We start from the raw sequence: 20,237 nt of genomic DNA, 5'->3' as shown, positions 1-20,237 counted from the left end.
GAGGTGGATGAAACTGGAGCTTATCATACAGAGTGAAATAAGTCAGAAAGAGAAACACCAATACAGTATATAAATGCATATATATGGAATTTAGAAAGGTGGTAATGATGACCCTATATGCAAGACAGCAAAAAAGACACAGATATAAAGAACAGACTTTTGGACTATGTGAGAGAAGGTGGGGGTGGGGTGATTTAAGAGAATAACACTGAAGCGTGCATATTACCGCATGTAAAACAGATGACCAGTGCAAATTTGATGTATGAAGCAGGGCACTCAAAGCCGGTGCTTTGGAACAACTCAGAGGGATGGGGTGGAGAGGGAGGTGGAAAGGGGGTTCAGGATGGGGGGACACATGTATACCCATGGCTGATTCATGTCAATGTATGGCAAAAACCATCACAATATTGTAAAGCAATTAGCCTCCAATTTAAATAAATAAATTAAAAAACAATGTGTGGGTTGTGGAGTAAAATGTGATAGTGCATGTTTTAGATTTTAGGTGAGACTTATCCTTTAGAAGAACTTCCCCTTAACTTCAGATTGCATATTTATTCCCTCTGACAATGAACCCAGACACATGGACTACAAATGAGGCAAACACTAGACATCCATGGAAGTCTCTTTGAGAGGTTCACGTAATCTACTCTGGTATAAGTTATATCAGAGAAGCTACAGGGATGGAACAGTAGGAAATTTGAAGGTATTCAATAAGAACTTAATGAATAGAACTTGATGGCTTCTCCTTCAGTTGTGTCAGAGATTGTGACCATGGCTAGATCTTAGGAAATGCTTTGCTGAGAAGATTGATCAATAGGCTTTATCTTTCTCTAGACATACAAAAGATTAAAAATAGCCACATATTTTTTTTAATAGTTCTCACCTGGAGATATGCTGCATTGCCTTTCTCCTGAAACTACATAGGCTGAATGACTACTTTGATAAGCATATTGCAGCAAAAGTGAAGTTACAATGGTTTATAAACTGAGCTCTAGACTCTGGAGCTTCCTACTTCAGCTTCCTACTTCCTACAAAACAGCTTCCTACTGTCTTTTGAAACATCCATTTTTGTACCCTAGCCACCATGTTCTGAGGAAGCCCAAGCAGCACTTGGAGAATCCACATGATAACAAACCAAGGCTCTCAGTCAACAACCTCAGATAAGCACGCAGTCAACAGTCAGCATAAACTAACCAGCCACATACATGAACAATTGTGTGAATGGATCTTTCAACCCTGGTTAAGCCACCCAAGGTGACCTCACAAAGAGTAGATACCAGCTGTCCCCATGGGGCCCTGCCAAAACTGTAGATTTATGTGCAAAATAAGTAAGTGTTGCTATTTTAACAGCAAAAGTTCTCAGTAATTTACTATGCAGAAAAAAAAAAAAAGATCAGAATTTGGTGTCTAAAGGTGGGGGGCTGATGTAATAAAAACTTTAAAAGTGTGGCATTAAGTTTGAAACAGGAGATTCTGTAAAGGCTTAAGAAATCTGTCACTGAGAGGTGGAACAGGCTTGAGGCAACTCTTGGTAACTATTTGAAGGAGAGAGAGGAAATTGCTCTCATACTCTGGTGAAAAGGGGATATGTATATGCTTTGTTGAAAAGTTGGATGGCCCATAGCTCAGCAAATGTAAAAAACACTTTGTGAGTTCATGGAACTTCCTTTGGTAAACTGGCAGGAAGATTATAGAAAGTAAAAATCTATGATAAAACCTAAGAAGGAAGAAATGAAAAAAGAAGGCGCCATTAAGTTTCTGAGAAGAATTTAGAGAAACTCTAGAGAACCTAGAACTCACTGGGATTGCGGGGGGCGGGGGGGGGGGATTGTTTCTCATTCCATCCCCAAAGTCTTCCAGCAAAGTTTCTCACAGTAATAAATGGCCTCAGAAAAAAAAGACAAATTTCAAGGTGCTTCAGGAGACTATCATCTCAGGGTAAAGAGCTGAAGAATATCTCTGTAAGACTCTTTGCTATAATTTAGAAACACTGAAGTCTATGCCAGTTAAGGTTTCCAAGTATCTGATGGGCATAAATCCTCTAAATTAATGGATTTTTAAAAAAACAATCTTAATAGAAACAATCTTTTGGACTCTGTGGGAGAGGGAGAGGGTGGAATGATTTGGGAGAATGGCATTGAAACATGTATAATATCATATATGAAACGAATCGCCAGTCCAGGTTCCATGCATGATACTGGATGCTTGGGGCTGGTGCACTGAGACAACCCAGAGGGATGGTACGGGGAGGGAGGAGGGAGGGGGATTCAGGATGGAGAACACATGTATACCTGTGGCAGATTCATGTTGAAGTATGGCAAAACCAATACAATATTGTAAAGTAATTAACCTCCAATTAAAATAAATAAATTTATATTAAAAAAAGGAACATCATCCTCATAGGTAGCCCACAATAAAGAAAGAAATGTGAGTTTGACTTTAATGAAATTAATTTTATGAACAGAAACAAAAAATACCTTTTATTTTAAGGAATTGTATTACTTTTTGCTAAGGTTGAGGGAGAGAGACAATAAAAATAGAAATAGATGTTAGGATCCCAAACCTTTTATATAGAGTAATAAGACCGAGAAAACTACCCACCTGAAAATATTGTTTGTCTTATGAATAAGGAAGAATGATCAGAGGATGGGAAAAAGACTCCTCAGGTTAAAACAGAGAGATGTGGAGAATCATTCCCAGGACATAGACTAATCCTAATCAAGGTCAACACGTGTGCAGTTGGATTTCAGGATTTTTACAGACCAGTGACCACTTTGTGCTTCATTCCCTCCTTTTTCAAAAGGGAGGATCTGTTGCTATTATCCTATGCTTATCTTACCGTTGTATTTTAGGTGTGTCAGGAGCAGATAACCTGTATCTTTGATTCCCTTAGAACTTTAAATCAGAAAAAAAAACTTCACTTAAAGCAGCTCGTATGTGTATGGATTTGATTTAGATCACAAGATCCTGGACCTTGAGAGAACTAACCAGCTGCTGTAATTGGTTAAGAGTTTGGCCTTGGGAAGAAGGTAAGCATATTCTGCAATGGTAAGGATGTAAACATGGTATGATAAAAGGGAAGACTGTAAAATTAAAGATAGCCACAAGTATTTTGAGCCTTTCCCCAATGAGAAGTGTGGTCTTTCCCTTGAATATCACAATTATGACTGCTTATGGCTTCCCAGGTGGTGTTAGTGGTAAAGAACCTGCCTGCCAATGCAGGACAAGTAAGAAACACAGGTTCAATCCCTGGGTCAGGGAGATCCCCTGAAGGAGGGTACAGAAATCCACTCCAGTATTCTTTCTTGGAGAATCCCATGGACAGAGGAACCTGGCAGGTTGTGGTCCATAGGATTGCAAAGAGTCAGACATGACTGAAATGACTTACCACAGCACACATGATCCCTGTAATGACAGCTTGACCAGTGAAATATGCCATAATGGTGCTATGCCTTAAAAGACTACCAGTTCCCACTTCCTGAATTTTAGAATATTTACTCTTTGAATCCAGTTACCAGGCTGTGAGAAATTCCAAAGAACTCCATAAAGAGGGCCACATGGATAAAAATGAGGCTCCCAATCTACAGTCTTAGATCACCACCTGATCATCTATCAGCACCATCTTGTCAGCCATGAATGAGCCCCATCTTAGAAGTGGGTCCTTCCATGTAGTCAAGCTGCTTAATTGATTGTATGGAACAGAAACAAAGCATCCTCAAACTCTACCCAAATTAGAGATTTATGAGCAAAATAAATGATTATTGTTGTTTTAAATCACTAAGTTTGGGAGAGGGGATACTTATTAGTACACTTTCATGTGTAGTTTTAAGTGTTCCATTTAGCTAGATAGAGCAGATAATTATTCAAACATAATTAAAAGACATTTATCAGTAGTATGCAGAATGCATACTATATCAAGGAAATAGATAATAATGAGAAAACTTAATACATGGGTATGACAAAGCACTTATTCCCATATTCTGACAATCTGGTAGAGGAGATAAGGTGTAAACATAACTACCTAAACAATTCATAACACAGTAAGAGTCATAAGAGAGACCTAAATTACTATGGCACTTTGAAGAAAGGAAATATCTTATGAAATAGGTAAAAATAAAGTGGTACTTTGATAAAGATAGGATTATATATGGGTAAAAGGAAGTAATAGCCCTTTAACTGAGAAATTCTTTAGTTTCTAGGTTAGCACAGACCCCATCTCCATGAAGATTCCACCTTAGAAGCACTAAATGAATGGGTCTGATGTCCACAAGTTTACCTTTTATTGTAGATTTATATAATTAAAAAGTACAATATGAATGTAATTAATCCATAACTAGTGTGTAAGAGTGACCAAGGTGGCCCTTGTTCCACCATTGCAAAGTATTTTTACAAAAGAAAAATTATGCCCCTAATTATATGATCATATTATAAGATTAAGTTAAGTCGCTCAGTCGTGTCCAACTCTTTGCGACCCCACGGACTGTAGCACACCAGGCTCCTCCATCCATGGAATTCTCCAGGCAAGAATACTGGAGTGGGTTGCCATTTCCTTCTCCAGGAGATCTTCCTGACCCAGGGATCGAACCCAGGTCTCCCATATGCAGACGCTTTAGCCTCTGAGCGACCAGGGAAGCCCTATTATGAGGTTAATAGACAGTATATATAAACAGCCCATACAACTCAACATTTAAAAAAAAAAAAAGATTAAAATATGGGCAGAAGAATTGAATAGACTTTTTTTTTTCCCAAGGAAGACATGAAGGTAGACAAGTGGTGCATGAAAAAAATGCTCAATACCACTAATCCCAAGGGAAATGTAAATGAAAAACACAATAAAATATTACCTCACACCTGTTAGAATGTCTATTATCAAAACAACTAACAAATGCTGGTGAGGATGCAGAGAAAAGAGGGCCCTCATACACTGTCAGTGGGAATGTAAATTGGTATAACCACTGTAGAAAACAGTATAGAGGTTTTTCAAAAAGCTAAAAACAGAACCACCATATGACCCAGCAATTCCATTCTAGGGTGTACACCCTGAAGATACAAAAACACTAACTCAATAAGATGCAGGGACCCCAATGCTCACTGCAAAACTATTTACAATAGCCAAAATGTAAAAACAACTTAAACGTTAATTGATAGATGAACATTGAGATATATATATATGCAATGGAATATTACTCAGCCACAAGAAACAAATATTATCATTTGCAGCAACATGGACTTATTTTGTTAAATAAAATAAGGACAGAGAAAAACAAATACTTGATTTCACTTACATGAGGAAAATAAAAAGCAAAACAAACCAATGAAACAAAAAGAAACAGAATCACATATACTGAACACACTGGTGGTCTCCAAAGGAGAGGCAAGAGAATACAGACAAAACAGGTAAAGGGGGTTCAGTTCTGTTCAGTCACTCAGTCATATTCAACTCTTTGCGACCCCATTGACTGCAGCACACCAGGCTTCCCTGTTCATCATCAACTCCTGGAGCTTGCTCAGACTCATGTATATCAATAAAATAAATGTCACAGAAATGTCATGTACACATAAAAATATAGTCAATGATACTGTAACATGTTTGTGCAGTGATAGATGATAACTGGACTTATTTTGGTGATTATTCCCTAAAGTATATTGAATCACTGTGTTGTACACCTGAAATGATACAATTTTGTATGTTAATTATAACAACAACAACAATAACAAATAGGCATTGAGAAACTATTGCCAGACAAAGTAATACACAGGAGGATTTCCCCAAAAGTAATTGCCAGCATTACATTTGAGAGGTATACAAATGAGCCTGTTTATTTCAATTTTTATATTTATTTTAATTTAATTAGAAAATTTGAGTATATCAAACCTTGTAATTAAATATTAATGCAAGGATTTAGCTAAAATTGGTATGTATGCTTAAAAGAAAGTTGATTTGAACAAAAATGCTGGATAAGTAAAAATATTATTAAATTAAAATGCTTATAAAATATAAGATGACAAGATATATAATTTATTATTTACAGATATAAAGAATGAGGTTCAGATAGGGTACATTATTTACATACAGACATACAGTTTCCAGGACAAGACAGAAATTATATTTTCAAACTTTCAGTTCTCTATGGTTTGAAATAGAAATTTGTGAGTCTCTTCCTTTACAGGAATCTCAATGCATAGTTTATTGAGTGATATTTTTAATATTCAGATTGAAGTTATACATATTCCTTCATGATACCTCACTCCATCCCTTTATGAACAAAAGCATCATTTGATTAAATGACTGGATAGATTTAGTTAAGACATAAGTTTCTAACAGAAGTAAGCTAAATTATTGCCATGGAAATAAAATAGGAATTAAGAGTATTTCTGTGTTTGACTCCTATCCTTCTACTGAAGGAAAAATTTTTCTTCAGCTCAGAGTAGTGTCAATGAAAAAATAGAGGAGAAAGCCAAAGTCCGATACACAGATGAAGAGTCCTAGACTGACATTCTGGTCATTGAGATGAAGCCTTCAAATGAGCACTGGCCCCTACTATTGGCACTAGATTCATTTTGTAAAGTGTTGTCTGGAGTGTCTGGAAGCCTCTTGTAATCCTGCCTCTCTCCCACATTTAAAGAACTATGTTTCAAGGGAGACCAAGAACAAGTGAGTCAAAGCCTTACAAGATGGGAGGAGAACCAGACTAAGAATAACTAAAGACCTGTGTTAATTTTAGCTGTTCTGCTTACTACTGTTTTGAAGTTCTTGAAGTGATTCAAAGGAGAAAGGATGAGACTGTGGAAATGAAGAAGGAATATGACCGAAAAACTCATAATCCCCAAAACTGATAGGATTTAGTAGCTGAGCCAATGTGTGGTGTAGAAAGAAAAAAAAAAAAGAGTCATGAAGTCACTTTCATGTGCTTGGCTACCTGAATGGATGAAATGAGCTGACATTCACCAAGACAGGACATGAAGGTGGCTGAGCAATCTTGGCAGCAAAAGATGGAAGGATGGACAAGGAAATTCAAAATATAAACATCTCTTTGGTTCCAGGCATTATACAAAGAACAGTGTTGACAAGATTGTGTTTAATGTAAAATCTGTGCCTTCAGGAAATTCAAATTCATTGTACAGAGAGATAAAGAAAATGTGTTATGTTGAACTCTTTGTCTGCCTCCAACTCTCCTAGCTCTTTCTGGCTTCAGAGTTTTTGTATACGTTGTCCCTTAAATCTGAAATAATCTACCCAAATAATCCATCTTACCTGGTGATTCCTGCTTATCCTTCAGGTTATAAGTTACCCATCAATTTCTCAGAGACGTCATCTCCACACCATTCAATCCGATTTATTTTATTATCTACCCTTCCCCCCAACATGTACAGTTTCTCTTTAAAAAGGACAGTTCAATCTGTGGTAAAGTATTTTCCCCTGAATTTACCTCTTTAATGAGACTGTTTCAAACCATAATATAGTTCTAGAGGGCAAAGACCACACATATTTATTTATTGTTGATTTCCAGAAGCTAAAATAGTATCTGGTAATATGAAGCAATGAATAAACATTTGTTGAAATAATAAAAGGTAAAACAAAAATAGATCTTGATTGTAAGAACACAAGGCAGACTCTACTATTAAGGGAAGATTGAAATAAGGAAGCAAGGAAGGCTTTAGAGAGAAAGTGAGAGAGCCGCTCAGACTATCTTGAAATATGCAATTTACATAGAGTGGAGGAGCTATTCCACAGAAAAGAAGGAGCCCATGAGGAAACAGCAGAATACAGAATGGCACTTGGAGGATAATCAAATAGGACACAACTAGACACGTATGAGAAATGGATAGTAATCATGTTAGAAACAAAAATGTCAGAAAGATAGGCAGAGACTAGGTGATAAATTCTTGCTAACAAAAGATTCTTGGCTTTGTCTTGTAGGGCCAGGGAAGTCACTGAGGGTATTTTCATGGATTTTCTGGTCACTAGGGCCTTCTTGCTCTTTATACTGTTAACATTGACTAAACCTTTTTTGCTTCGATTACCTGAGATTCTTCAGCAATTATGCAATCTTAGTAGGTTCCTGGAAGAGAAGTAATAGGTATGATGTGCAGGGAATGAATGTGGCAGAAAGACAGGAGAGTACAGGAAGGATATGCATACACATAGGAAGGAGACTCCATAGTGAAGTTCCAAACACAAACAAAGGAAGATAAAAACAATCTCATGGAAAAGCAAAGACATTTCTATATGTAGGTTGAGGTGGGTGGATCAGGAACTGAAAAGGCTTACTAGGGTTTTCTCAAGCATGGAGAGTACCAAAATTGCCTTAGTTTCTTCATGAAAGGCAGAACTGAGAGTAGGGGGGCGAGAGAGTGGTAAGATTATCTTCTACTCTTCCAAGGAACTGGGCAGTGTTGTTCTAAAAAAATAAAATAAAACAGCCAATTGTTAATTATTTTATCAGCAAAATGGGTTTATTTGGGAATAATGGAGAATTGCCATTTGAGACAAGCTTGCTGTAGCAAAAGCCATAGGCAAGTCTAACAATTAAAACAAAAAAGTTAAAAGTTACTTTATAGAGAAAAGTAAGGGAATTGAGAAGAGTTGTTTTGACTGAAAGTCAGTTTAAGCAAAGTGAGAGTTTGGACAGTGCAGCATTTCCTTTTGCCTGCATTGTTTCTGGGAGAGGAAAATTCTTCCTGTTGAGGTCTGTTATGGATGTCTTCCTGGTGAGGGTTTTAATGAAGTCAAGTTGTAGTATGCAAGGTCTCTCTCTGGCCTTCTGACTCCCTTTTAAATGAGGTATCCTTTATTTTGCTTCACAACAGCTTGGGTGTATATTTGCTCTTATCAGTTGATATAATTGTTTTTGAATAATCAATCTATTTCACAGCTGTGAAATATAATGAAATTTGTTCTAGAAATGAGTAATTGGTTCCCACATCAGCACAACCTTCTTAGAGTATCACTGATGGCAGAAAGTAAAAATATTTTAACATCTTTGATCCTCATTCTCTAAATATGAAAACATTCTCATGTTACAGTATGCTCTACACTTGAGAAAAATGTGAAAGTACACATATTACCTGACACATAAAAGGTCTACAGCTAACTGAATAGCTAAAATTTGGCTCCTTAATTAATAGAATATGAAGTATGGGTCATTGCTCTTTGAAGGGATGATTTGAATTCCTTATTTCTCAGGCTGTAAATCATTGGATTGAACAACGGTGTGAGGATGGTATAAGATACAGATATTAGGGTGTCTTGACTTGAAGAGTAATTGGATTTGGGCCTTAAGTAGATGAAAGAGGCACAACCATAATGAACAGTTACCACAATGAGATGGGAGGCACAGGTAGAGAAGGCCTTGTATCTTCCAACAGAGGATGGGATTTTTAGAATGGCAGAGATGATGAGGACATAGGAGACCAGAATAAGTAACAGAGGAATAACCAAGACAAACACACCAAGCACAAATATGACCAACTGATTGAGATAAGATTGGTGAGATGCCAGCTTGAGGACTGGAGAGACATCACAGAAGAAGTGATGGAGCTTGTTGGAGGAGTGGAATGGCAGGTGAAATATCATGGAGGTGGTGGCCAGTGAGATTATGAAGCCACAGGCACAGGCAGCAGCCACTAGTCCCATGCACACCCCGAAACCCATGAGCACTGTGTAGCGCAGAGGGTTACAGATGGCCACATAGCGATCATAACCCATGGCTGCCAGCAGGAAGGAGTGAGAGCAAATGAGGAAGAGGAAGAAAAACATCTGGATGGCACAGCCTAGAAAAGAAATGGTCTTCTTCTGCGCCAACAGGTCAACCAGCATCTTGGGTACAATGACGAAGGTATAACAAGTCTCAGAGCAGGAGAGGACACCAAGGAAGAAGTACATGGGGGTGTGGAGGGCTCTGTCCAGCACAATGGTAGAAACAATGACAACGTTGGTGCCCAGCATGAACAAGTACACAAGCAGGAAGACAGCAAAGAGCAGCCGCTGCAGCCCAGCCAGAGATGAGAAGCCGAGGAAGACAAACTCTGTCACTAAGGTCTCATTGGCCCACTCCATGGTCACTGCTATACAGGAGAGCCGGGGCCAGAGCCACAGGCCAGGATGCAGGGATGGAGAAAGGCATGGGGAACTCAGCACAAAGTCTGCAGGTGGCAGGCATCTCCAGATGTTTGATGGAACTCATTCATTCCCTCCAAAATAGTCTGCCAAAAGAAGAATTAAGGCTAAATATGGAACAGAATAACTGACAACCAATGAGTAGACTTTTCCTAAGGCTATGAACACATTATCTCTCCAGGCAAGGATTAAAAATTTGCCTAACAGTTTTCTCTTGTATCTTACTTCTGGATTATTGTGGTTTTCTGGCTCACCAGAAGCCCAAGAAAGTCAACCCTTCAAAAGTGAAAAATATTGTTAACTTCAGCTATCTGAACTTGATCAGAATGTGGGATAAAAGAATGAGAAATATTCAGAAATAGTATGGGAACTTCAGTTTATCAACCATAAAGTTGGAAGGAAAAAGAAGAATTAGATGATCTCTGAGCAAAAGGGTGAAGGGATGTGTACTTATTGACAACTTATTATATGCTAAAATATAATGGTAAAAATAGCATATACTTTTTGTCAACTATTAATTACAATTTTACATCAACATCCAAAACAATAAGAAACAAGAAGAAAAGCCTTTAATGTTATTTCTAACAATAAGAAGAGACGAATTAGGAGAGGGAGGGAAAGATGGTGGAGGAATAGGATGGGAAGACCACTTTCTCCCTCACAAATTCCTCAAAAGAACATTTCAACGCCGAGCAAACTCCACAAAACAACTTCTGTAGGCTGGCAGAGGACATCAGGCAACCAGAAAAGCAGACCATTGTCTTCAAAAACAGGTAGGAAAAAATATAAAAGACGAGAAAGGAGACAAAGGAGGTGGGGAGGGAGCTCCGTCCCGGGAAGGGAAGCCTGTCCCGGGAAGGGAATTTGAAGAAGAGAGGTTTCCAAACACCAGGAAACACTCTCCCTGCCGAGTCTGTGGCAAGCCTTGGAAACACAGAGGGCAACATAACAGGAAAGAAAAATAGATAAATAATTAAAACCAACAGATTACAAGCCCACCAGTAACTCCCCCAGCGGAAAAGCAGCACAGACGCCTGCATCTGCCATTGGGAAGTGGGGGCAGGGCAGGGACGCGCGGGAGGTGCGGGCTGCAGAGCTTTGTAAGAATCGGGCAGGAACGCCCCACGCGCAACCAGAACGATCTAACTTGGGCTAGCAAACCAGACTGTGGGATAGCTACCACGCGAAAAGCTCGAACATAAGACACCGCCAGGACTGAGCACAGAACAAAGGATGGAACGGAAAAAGCCGGCTGCAGACCATCCCCCGCTGGGGACAGGCAGCCAGAGCCGTAAGGACTGGAAAGGGGCAATTGCAGACCCAGAGAGACTTTACTTACCTAACTGCAAGCAGGCTCCTTTGCTAAGACTTCTGGGGGTGCTGGACAGTCACAATCTGCCTCACGGGGTGCACCAGCAGTCCACCCAGAAAGCTGAGCAGCAGCAGCAGAAAAGGTGACAAGCCGCGGCAATCGCGCTCGCCAAACTCCTGAGCTACTCGGACCTGGGAAGGGCACAAAGCGCAGTCCCAGCCGAATTTGTGCCTCTGAGGGCTGCCTGAGCACCGAACCTGAGCGGCTTGGACCGGGGAAGTGCACGCAGCCTAAGGCCAGCCCCAGACGGTTCCCGGCTGAGCATCGTAGAGCCGGAGCGGTTTGTGCGCCGAAAGAAAGGACAGGTCAAGCGGGGCTGAGATACTGGGTGCACACGACGGTGCTATTTATTTGCAGCATCCCCCCTCCCCACAGCGCGACTGAACTAGTGAGCCTAAAAAACCAGCAAACAGAAGAAGTTAAACAGAGGAAACCATCTTGGAAGTGATCCCACACGGCCCATAACGTCAGAGAAGGGCCAGATATATTTTTGACTATTTTTAAAATCATTCCTTTTTTTTTTTTTTTTGCTTTTTTGTTTTCCTTTTTTCTTTTTTTTTTCAAACTTTTTTTTTAATTGTTAAGTCTTCTATTTCTCCTCTAATTTTTATTTCTATAACCTATTATTACTATTTTTTTTTTAGGGCAAACACCATATATAGTCTTTGGATGGTTGTTGGTTTTTTGTTTGTTTGTTTGTTTGTTTTTTAATAATTCTTTTTTTTCTTTCTCCCTTTTTCCTTCTGCTTTTCTTTAATATTGTATCTTTGAAAATCCAACCTCTACTCTAGATTTTTAATCTTTGCTCTTAGATTTTTGTTGTCAATTTTGTACATTTAAAATCCCAAACTTCACTACCCAAGTTTACCTGAGAGCAAGATTACTGGCTTGATCACTCTCTCCTCCTCTGGATTCTCCTTTTTCTCCACCTGGTGGCCTCTGTCTCTTTTCTCCCCCATCTCTTCTCTATCCAACTCTGTGAATCTCTGGGTGTTCCAGATGGTGGAGAACACCTAAGGAACTGGTTACTGGCAGGATTTGTCTCTCTCCTACTCATTCCTCTCTCTTATCCTCCTGGTCACCTCTGTCTACTTCCTCCCTCTCCTCTGCCCCGTATAACTCTGTAAATACCTCTGAGTGGTCCAGACTATAGACAGCACATAAGGAAGTGACTACTGGCTAGCTTGCTCTCTCCTCTTTTGATCTCACCGCATCTCATCCCAGTTACCTCTAACTACCCCCTCCATCTTCTCTTCTCCTTGTAACTCAGTGAACCTCTCTGAGTATCCCTCAATGTGGAGAAACTTTTCATCTTTAACCTAGACGTTTTATCATCGGTGCTGTATAGATGGAGAAGTCTAGAGGCTACTGTAAAAATAAAACTGAAAACCAGAAGCAGGAGGCTTAAATCCAAAGCCTGAAAACATTAGAGATCTCTTGAACTCAGGGAAAACTAAGCAATAGGAGCTCATCAAATGCCTTCATACCTACACCAAATCCAAAACAAGACATACCACGCAAATTCTCCAGCAACCCAGGAACACTCCCCTGATCTTCAATATACAGGCAGCTCAAAATTATCCCAAAACCTTTGATGTCTCATAACCCATTATGGGTCACTCCACTGCACTCCAGAGAGAAGAAACCCAGCTCCACCCACCAAAACTCCAACACAAGCCTCCCTAACCAGGAAACCTTGACAAGCCACTGATAGAACCCCACCCAAAGTGAGGAAGTTCCATAATAAAGAGAACTCCACAAATTACCAGAACATAAAAAGGCCACCCCAAACGCAGCAGTATAACCAAGATGAAGAGACAGAGGAATACTCAGCAGGTAAAGGAACAGGAGAGTTGCCCACCAAACCAAACAAAAGAGGACGAAGTAGGGAATCTACCAGAGAAGGAATTCCAAATATTGATAGTGAAAATGATCCAAAATCTTGAAATCAAAATGGAATCACAGATAAACAGCCTAGAGACAAGGATTGAGAAGATGCAAGAAAGGTTTAACAAAGACCTAGAAGAAATAAAAAAGAGTCAAAATATAATGAATAATGCAATAAATGAGATCAGAAACACTCTGGAGGCAACAAATAGTAGAATAACGGAGGCAGAAGATAGGATTAGTGAAATAGAAGATAGAATGGTAGAAATAAATGAATCAGAGAGGAAACAAGAAAAACGAATTAAAAGAAATGAGGACAATCTCAGAGACCTCCAGGACAATATGAAACGCTCCAACATTCGAATTATAGGAGTCCCAGAAGAAGAAGACAGAAAGAAAGATCATGAGAAAATCCTTGAGGAGATAATAGTTGAAAACTTCCCTAAAATGGGGAAGGAAATAATCACCCAAGTCCTAGAAACACAGAGAGTTCCAAATAGGATAAACCCAAGGCGAAACACCCCAAGACACATATTAATCAAATTAACAAAGATCAAACACAAAGAACAAATATTAAAAGCAGCAAGGGAAAAACAACAAATAACCCACAAGGGGATTCCCATAAGGATAACAGCTGATCTTTCAATAGAAACTCTTCAGACCAGGAGGGAATGGCAAGACATACTTAAAGTGATGAAAGACAATAACCTACAGCCCAGATTACTGTACCCAGCAAGGATCTCATTCAAATATGAAGGAGAAATCAAAAGCTTTACAGACAAGCAAAAGCTGAGAGAATTCAGCACCACCAAACCAGCTCTCCAACAAATTCTAAAGGATATTCTCTAGACAGGAAACACGAAAAGGGTGTATAAACCCGAAACCAAAACAATAAAGTAAATGGTAACGGGATCATACTTATCAATAATTACCTTAAACGTAAATGGGTTGAACGCCCCAACCAAAAGACAAAGAATGGCCGAATGGATACAAAAACAAGACCCCTCTATATGTTGCTTACAAGAGACCCACCTCAAAATAAGGGACACATACAGACTGAAAGTGAAGGGCTGGAAAAAGATATACCACGCAAATAGAGACCAAAAGAAAGCAGGAGTGGCAATATTCATATCCGATAAAATGGACTTTAAAACAAAAGCTGTGAAAAGACACAAAGAAGGACACTACATAATGATCAAAGGAACAATCCAAGAAGAAGATATAACAATTATAAATATATATGCACCCAATATAGGAGCACCACAATATGTAAGACAAATGCTAACAAGTATGAAAGGGGAAATCAACAATAACGCAATAATAGTGGGAGACTTTAATACCCCACTCACACCTATGGACAGATCAACTAAACAGAAAATTAACAAAGAAACGCAAACTTTAAACGATACATTAGATCAGTTAGACCTAATTGATATCTATAGGACATTTCACCCCAAAACAATGAATTTCACCTTTTTTTCAAGTGCTCATGAAACATTCTCCAGGATAGATCACATCCTGGGCCATAAATCTAAACTTGATAAATTCAAAAAAATCGAAATCATTCCAAGCATCTTTTCTGACCATAATGCATTAAGATTAGATCTCAATTACAGGAGAAAAACTATTAAAAATTCCAACATATGGAGGTTGAACAACACACTTCTGAATAACCAACAAATCACAGAAGAAATCAAAAAAGAAATCAAAATATGCATAGAAACGAATGAAAATGAAAACACAACAACCCAAAACCTGTGGGACACTATAAAAGCAGTGCTAAGAGGAAAGTTCATAGCAATACAGGCATACCTCAAGAAACAAGAAAAAAGTCAAATAAATAACCTAACTCTACAACTAAAGCAACTAGAAAAGGAAGAAGTGGAGAACCCCAGAGTTAGTAGAAGGAAAGAAATCTTAAAAATTAGGGCAGAAATAAATGCAAAAGAAACAAAAGAGACCATAGCAAAAATCAACAAAGCCAAAAGCTGGTTCTTTGAAAGGATAAATAAAATTGACAAACCATTAGCCAGACTCATCAAGAAGCAAAGAGAGAAAAATCAAATCAATAAAATTAGAAATGAAAATGGAGAGATCACAACAGACAACACAGAAATACAAAGGATCATAAGAGACTACTATCAGCAGTTGTATGCCAATAAAATGGACAACGTGGAAGAAATGGACAAATTCTTAGAAAAGTACAATTTTCCAAAACTGAACCAGGAAGAAATAGAAAATTTTAACAGACCCATCACAAGCAAGGAAATTGAAACTGTAATCAGAAATCTTCCAGCATACAAAAGCCCAGGTCCAGATGGCTTCACAGCTGAATTCTACCAAAAATTTCGAGAAGAGCTAACACCTATCCTCCTCAAACTCTTCCAGAAAATTGCAGAGGAAGGTAAACTTCCAAACTCATTCTATGAGGCCACCATCACCCTAATACCAAAACCTGAAAATGATGTCACAAAAAAAGAAAACTACAGGCCAATATCACTGATGAACATAGATGCAAAAATCCTCAACAAAACTCCAGCAATCAGAATCCAACATCACATTAAAAAGATCATACACCATGACCAAGTGGGCTTTATCCCAGGGATGCAAGGATTCTTCAATATCCGCAAATCAATCAATGTAATTCACCACATTAACAAATTGAAAAGTAAAAACCATATGATTATCTCAATAGATACAGAGAAGGCCTTTGACAAAATTCAACATCCATTTATGATAAAAACTCTCCAGAAAGCAGGAATAGAAGGAACATACCTCAACATAATAAAAGCTATCTATGACAAACCCACAGCAAACATTATCCTCAATGGTGAAAAATTGAAATCATTTCCCCTAAAGTCAGGAACAAGACAAGGATGTCCACTTTCACCGCTACTATTCAACATAGTTCTGGAAGTTTTGGCCACAGCAATCAGAGCAGAAAAAGAAATAAAAGGAATCCAAATTGAAAAAGAAGAAGTAAAACTCTCACTGTTTGCAGATGACATGATTCTCTACATGGAAACCCTAAAGACTCCACCAGAAAATTACTAGAGCTCATCAATGAATATAGTAAAGTTGCAGGATATAAAATCAACACACAGAAATCCCTTGCATTCCTATACACGAATAATGAGAAAGTAGAAAAAGAAATTAAGGAAACAATTCCATTCACCATTGCAATAAAAAGAATAAAATACTTAGGAATATATCTACCTAAAGAAACTAAAGACCTATATATAGAAAACTATAAAACACTGATGAAAGAAATCAAAGAGGACACTAATAGATGGAGAAATATACCATGTTCATGGATCAGAAGAATCAATATAGTGAAAATGAGTATACCACCCAAAGCAATTTACAAATTCAATGCAATCCCTATCAAGCTACCAGTCACATTTTTCACAGAACTAGAACAAATAATTTCAAGATTTGTATGGAAATACAAAAAACCTCGAATAGCCAAAGCAATCTTGAGAAAGAAGAATGGAACGGGAGGAATCAACTTGCCTGACTTCAGGCTCTACTACAAAGCCACAGTCATCAAGACAGTATGGTACTGGCACAAAGACAGATATATAGATCAATGGAACAAAATAGAAAGCCAAGAGATAAATCCACACACATAAGGACACCTTATCTTTGACAAAGGAGGCAAGAATATACAATGGAGTAAAGACAATCTCTTTAACAAGTAGTGCTGGGAAAACTGGTCAACCACTTGTAAAAGAATGAAACTAGATCACTTTCTAACACCGCACACAAAAATAAACTCAAAATGGATTAAAGATCTAAATGTAAGATCAGAAACTATAAAACTCCTAGAGGAGAACATAGGCAAAACACTCTCTGACATAAATCACAGCAGGATCCTCTCTGATCCACCTCCCAGAATTCTGGAAATAAAAGCAAAAATAAATAAATGGGATCTAATTACAATTAAAAGCTTCTGCACAACAAAGGAAAATATAAGCAAGGTGAAAAGACAGCCTTCTGAATGGGAGAAAATAATAGCAAATGAAGCAACTGACAAACAACTAATCTCAAAAATATACAAGCAACTCCTGCAGCTCAATTCCAGAAAAATAAACGACCCAATCAAAAAATGGGCCAAAGAACTAAATAGACATTTCTCCAAAGAAGACATACGGATGGCTAACGAACACATGAAAAGATGCTCAACATCACTCATTATCAGAGAAATGCAAATCAAAACCACAATGAGGTACCACTTCACACCAGTCAGAATGGCTGCGATCCAAAAATCTGCAAGCAATAAATGCTGGAGAGGGTGTGGAGAAAAGGGAACCCTCCTACACTGTTGGTGGGAATGCAAACTAGTACAGCCACTATGGAGAACAGTGTGGAGATTCCTTAAAAAATTGCAAATAGAACTACCGTATGACCCAGCAATCCCACTGCTGGGCGTACACACCGAGGAAACCAGAATTGAAAGAGACACATGTACCCCAATGTTCATTGCAGCACTGTTTATAATAGCCAGGACATGGAAACAACCTAGATGTCCATCAGCAGATGAATGGATAAGAAAGCTGTGGTACATATACACAATGGAGTATTACTCAGCCATTAAAAAGAATTCATTTGAATCAGTTCTGATGAGATGGATGAAACTGGAGCTGATTATACAGAGTGAAGTAAGCCAGAAAGAAAAACACCAATACAGTATACTAACACATATATATGGAATTTAGGAAGATGGCAATGACGACCCTGTATGCAAGACAGGAAAAAAGACACAGATGTGTATAACGGACTTTTGGACTCAGAGGGAGAGGGAGAGGGTGGGATGATTTGGGAGAATGACATTCTAACATGTATACTATCATGTAAGAATTGAATCGCCCGTCTATGTCTGACGCAGGATGCAGCATGCTTGGGGCTGGTGCATGGGGATGACCCAGAGAGATGTTATGGGGAGGGAGGTGTGAGGGGGGTTCATGTTTGGGAACGCATGTAAGAATTAAAGAATTTAAAATTAAAAAAATAAAAAGCTAAAAAAAAAAAAACACGAAGAGACGAATTAGAAACACTTCTGGAAATTCTGAAACTAGAGCAGTGGGCAAGGATGGAACAGAAAATAATGTTAGTTTAAACAAATATTCATCTGTTTTTTTTTTTTTTTTCCTCCAGAAAAAGAATAGTCATCAGGGTGGTTAAAAAAATAAAAATAAATATCAAGACATTGACTTTGTGGCATTTTGTATCACACTTCATTTTTCCAGAGAAAGAGAAATAGAGTTTTGCAAAAATGGCCATGAAGTCGTCACAGAGAATGAGAAAGAAAGGTATAATTGGGCAGTTTTCTGGGTTCCAACCCCCGACATAAATCATAGGCTTTATTTATTTTGTATCTTGCTATGTTAATAATGTTCTTTTTGAATAATCTGACTACTAAACATAGTTTGCAAACTTCTAGAAAAGATTATTTCTAAAGTCATTCTAATATCAGATAATTTTTTTCATGGGTGTGTTTACCACTAACCAAGCCTAAGAAGTAAGAAAGTATTCTCTGGATGCAAAATCATCTAGCATTTATTGACTGTATCCAGTCTTTGTGTATGTACTTTTAGTATATTTATATACTTACGTGTCATTTTGTGCCAAAGAATTATTTGCATCTGCTCTCAAAAGTTTTTTTCTATATTTCTAGTCAATAGTAAATGTTAGCTTTCTAAACACTAAGTAAAATGATTAAAAATTTCTGAAACACCTATTACTAGAATTTGGAGAATATAATTTTACTCTTTCTTAATCACTAGAAACTGGTCCTAAAATGAGTAGGTATAATTATTGTTTTCCTGAAATTAGTATTAGGATATTCACATACACTAGTTTTAAAGCTCTTTAACACAAACAATTGGAATTTTCAGTGACTACAACTTTAAAGATAACTATAAAGATATTTCTATTACATATAAATGCAAAGGGTGGATATACCAAATACCACTAGTGCCACCTGGGAAGATTATATCCTCAATATGTACACATATATATGTATAATAAACATCTGTTTTCTATGTAAAGAAAAGCAAACTGATGAAATAGTTTCTCTATATAATACCTCCACCTGGACAAATGGACTTCCTATCATTTCAAAACATTGATGGAAATATAAATTTATAGCCATTGCTTATCCTTGTCTTAACAATTTCCAAAAATTTTTCTGAAACTTCTTTCAACTAATTCACATGTAAACCCACTGTACCCTCACTTCACTAAGTATGAATTGTAGACTATAGAAGTTAGAATTACCTCATTCTCAAAGAGTATCTATATTTACCGAATACCATAAAACACAGCTGTTAGGATTATTTGTCCCTCAGACCCATGAAGGTAGCTGATTTCAGTTAGGTAGATTTTTTTCATACTGTTATTAGTAATATAACTCCACAGTCTAAATGAGTTGTGTGATTGATGCACGTGTTCTTTTCATGGTGCATGGAGACCCAATGGCACAGTATATATGAGAAGACATCAAAGACCACCACAGTGTGTTATATCAGTACTAGGGATAGAAGGTAATGGCAACCCACTCCAGTACTCTTGCCTGGAAAATCCCATGGACGGAGGAACCCAGTGGGCTGCAGTCTATGGGGTCGAAAAGAGTCGGACACGACTGAGCGACTTCACTTTCACTTTTCACTTTCACTTTTCACTTTCATGCGTTGGAGAAGGAAATGGCAACTCACTCCAGTGTTCTTGCCTGGAGAATCCCAGGGGTGGGGGAGCCTGGTAGGCTACCGTCTGTGGGGTTGCACAGAGTTGGATACGACTGAAGCAGCAGCAGCAGGGATAGAAAAATTTAAACAGCAGAAGAATAAAAATATCTTC

The 20,237-nt window shown here is 38.1% G+C and overlaps 1 protein-coding gene across 1 annotated transcript; it reads right to left on the bottom strand.

Moving 5' to 3' along the window:
• Window positions 1–9,118: 9,118 nt before the first annotated feature.
• On the bottom strand, window positions 9,119–10,060 carry LOC138430004 (olfactory receptor 10K1-like). The gene has a single exon (XM_069571625.1). The coding sequence runs from the start codon at window positions 10,058–10,060 to the stop codon at window positions 9,119–9,121; it is 942 nt and encodes a 313-aa protein (XP_069427726.1).
• Between the last annotated feature and the right edge of the window lie 10,177 nt (window positions 10,061–20,237).

Source organism: Ovis canadensis, chromosome 1, assembly GCF_042477335.2.
Source record: "Ovis canadensis isolate MfBH-ARS-UI-01 breed Bighorn chromosome 1, ARS-UI_OviCan_v2, whole genome shotgun sequence".
In the NCBI taxonomy this organism is placed as follows: domain Eukaryota; kingdom Metazoa; phylum Chordata; class Mammalia; order Artiodactyla; family Bovidae; genus Ovis; species Ovis canadensis.
This window is presented reverse-complemented; position numbering and strand designations above follow the sequence as displayed.

Bases quoted from the DNA above. Each gene is read 5' to 3' on its own strand.
- LOC138430004 (XM_069571625.1), bottom strand. From the start codon at position 10,060: ATGGAGTGGGCCAATGAGACCTTAGTGACAGAGTTTGTCTTCCTCGGC.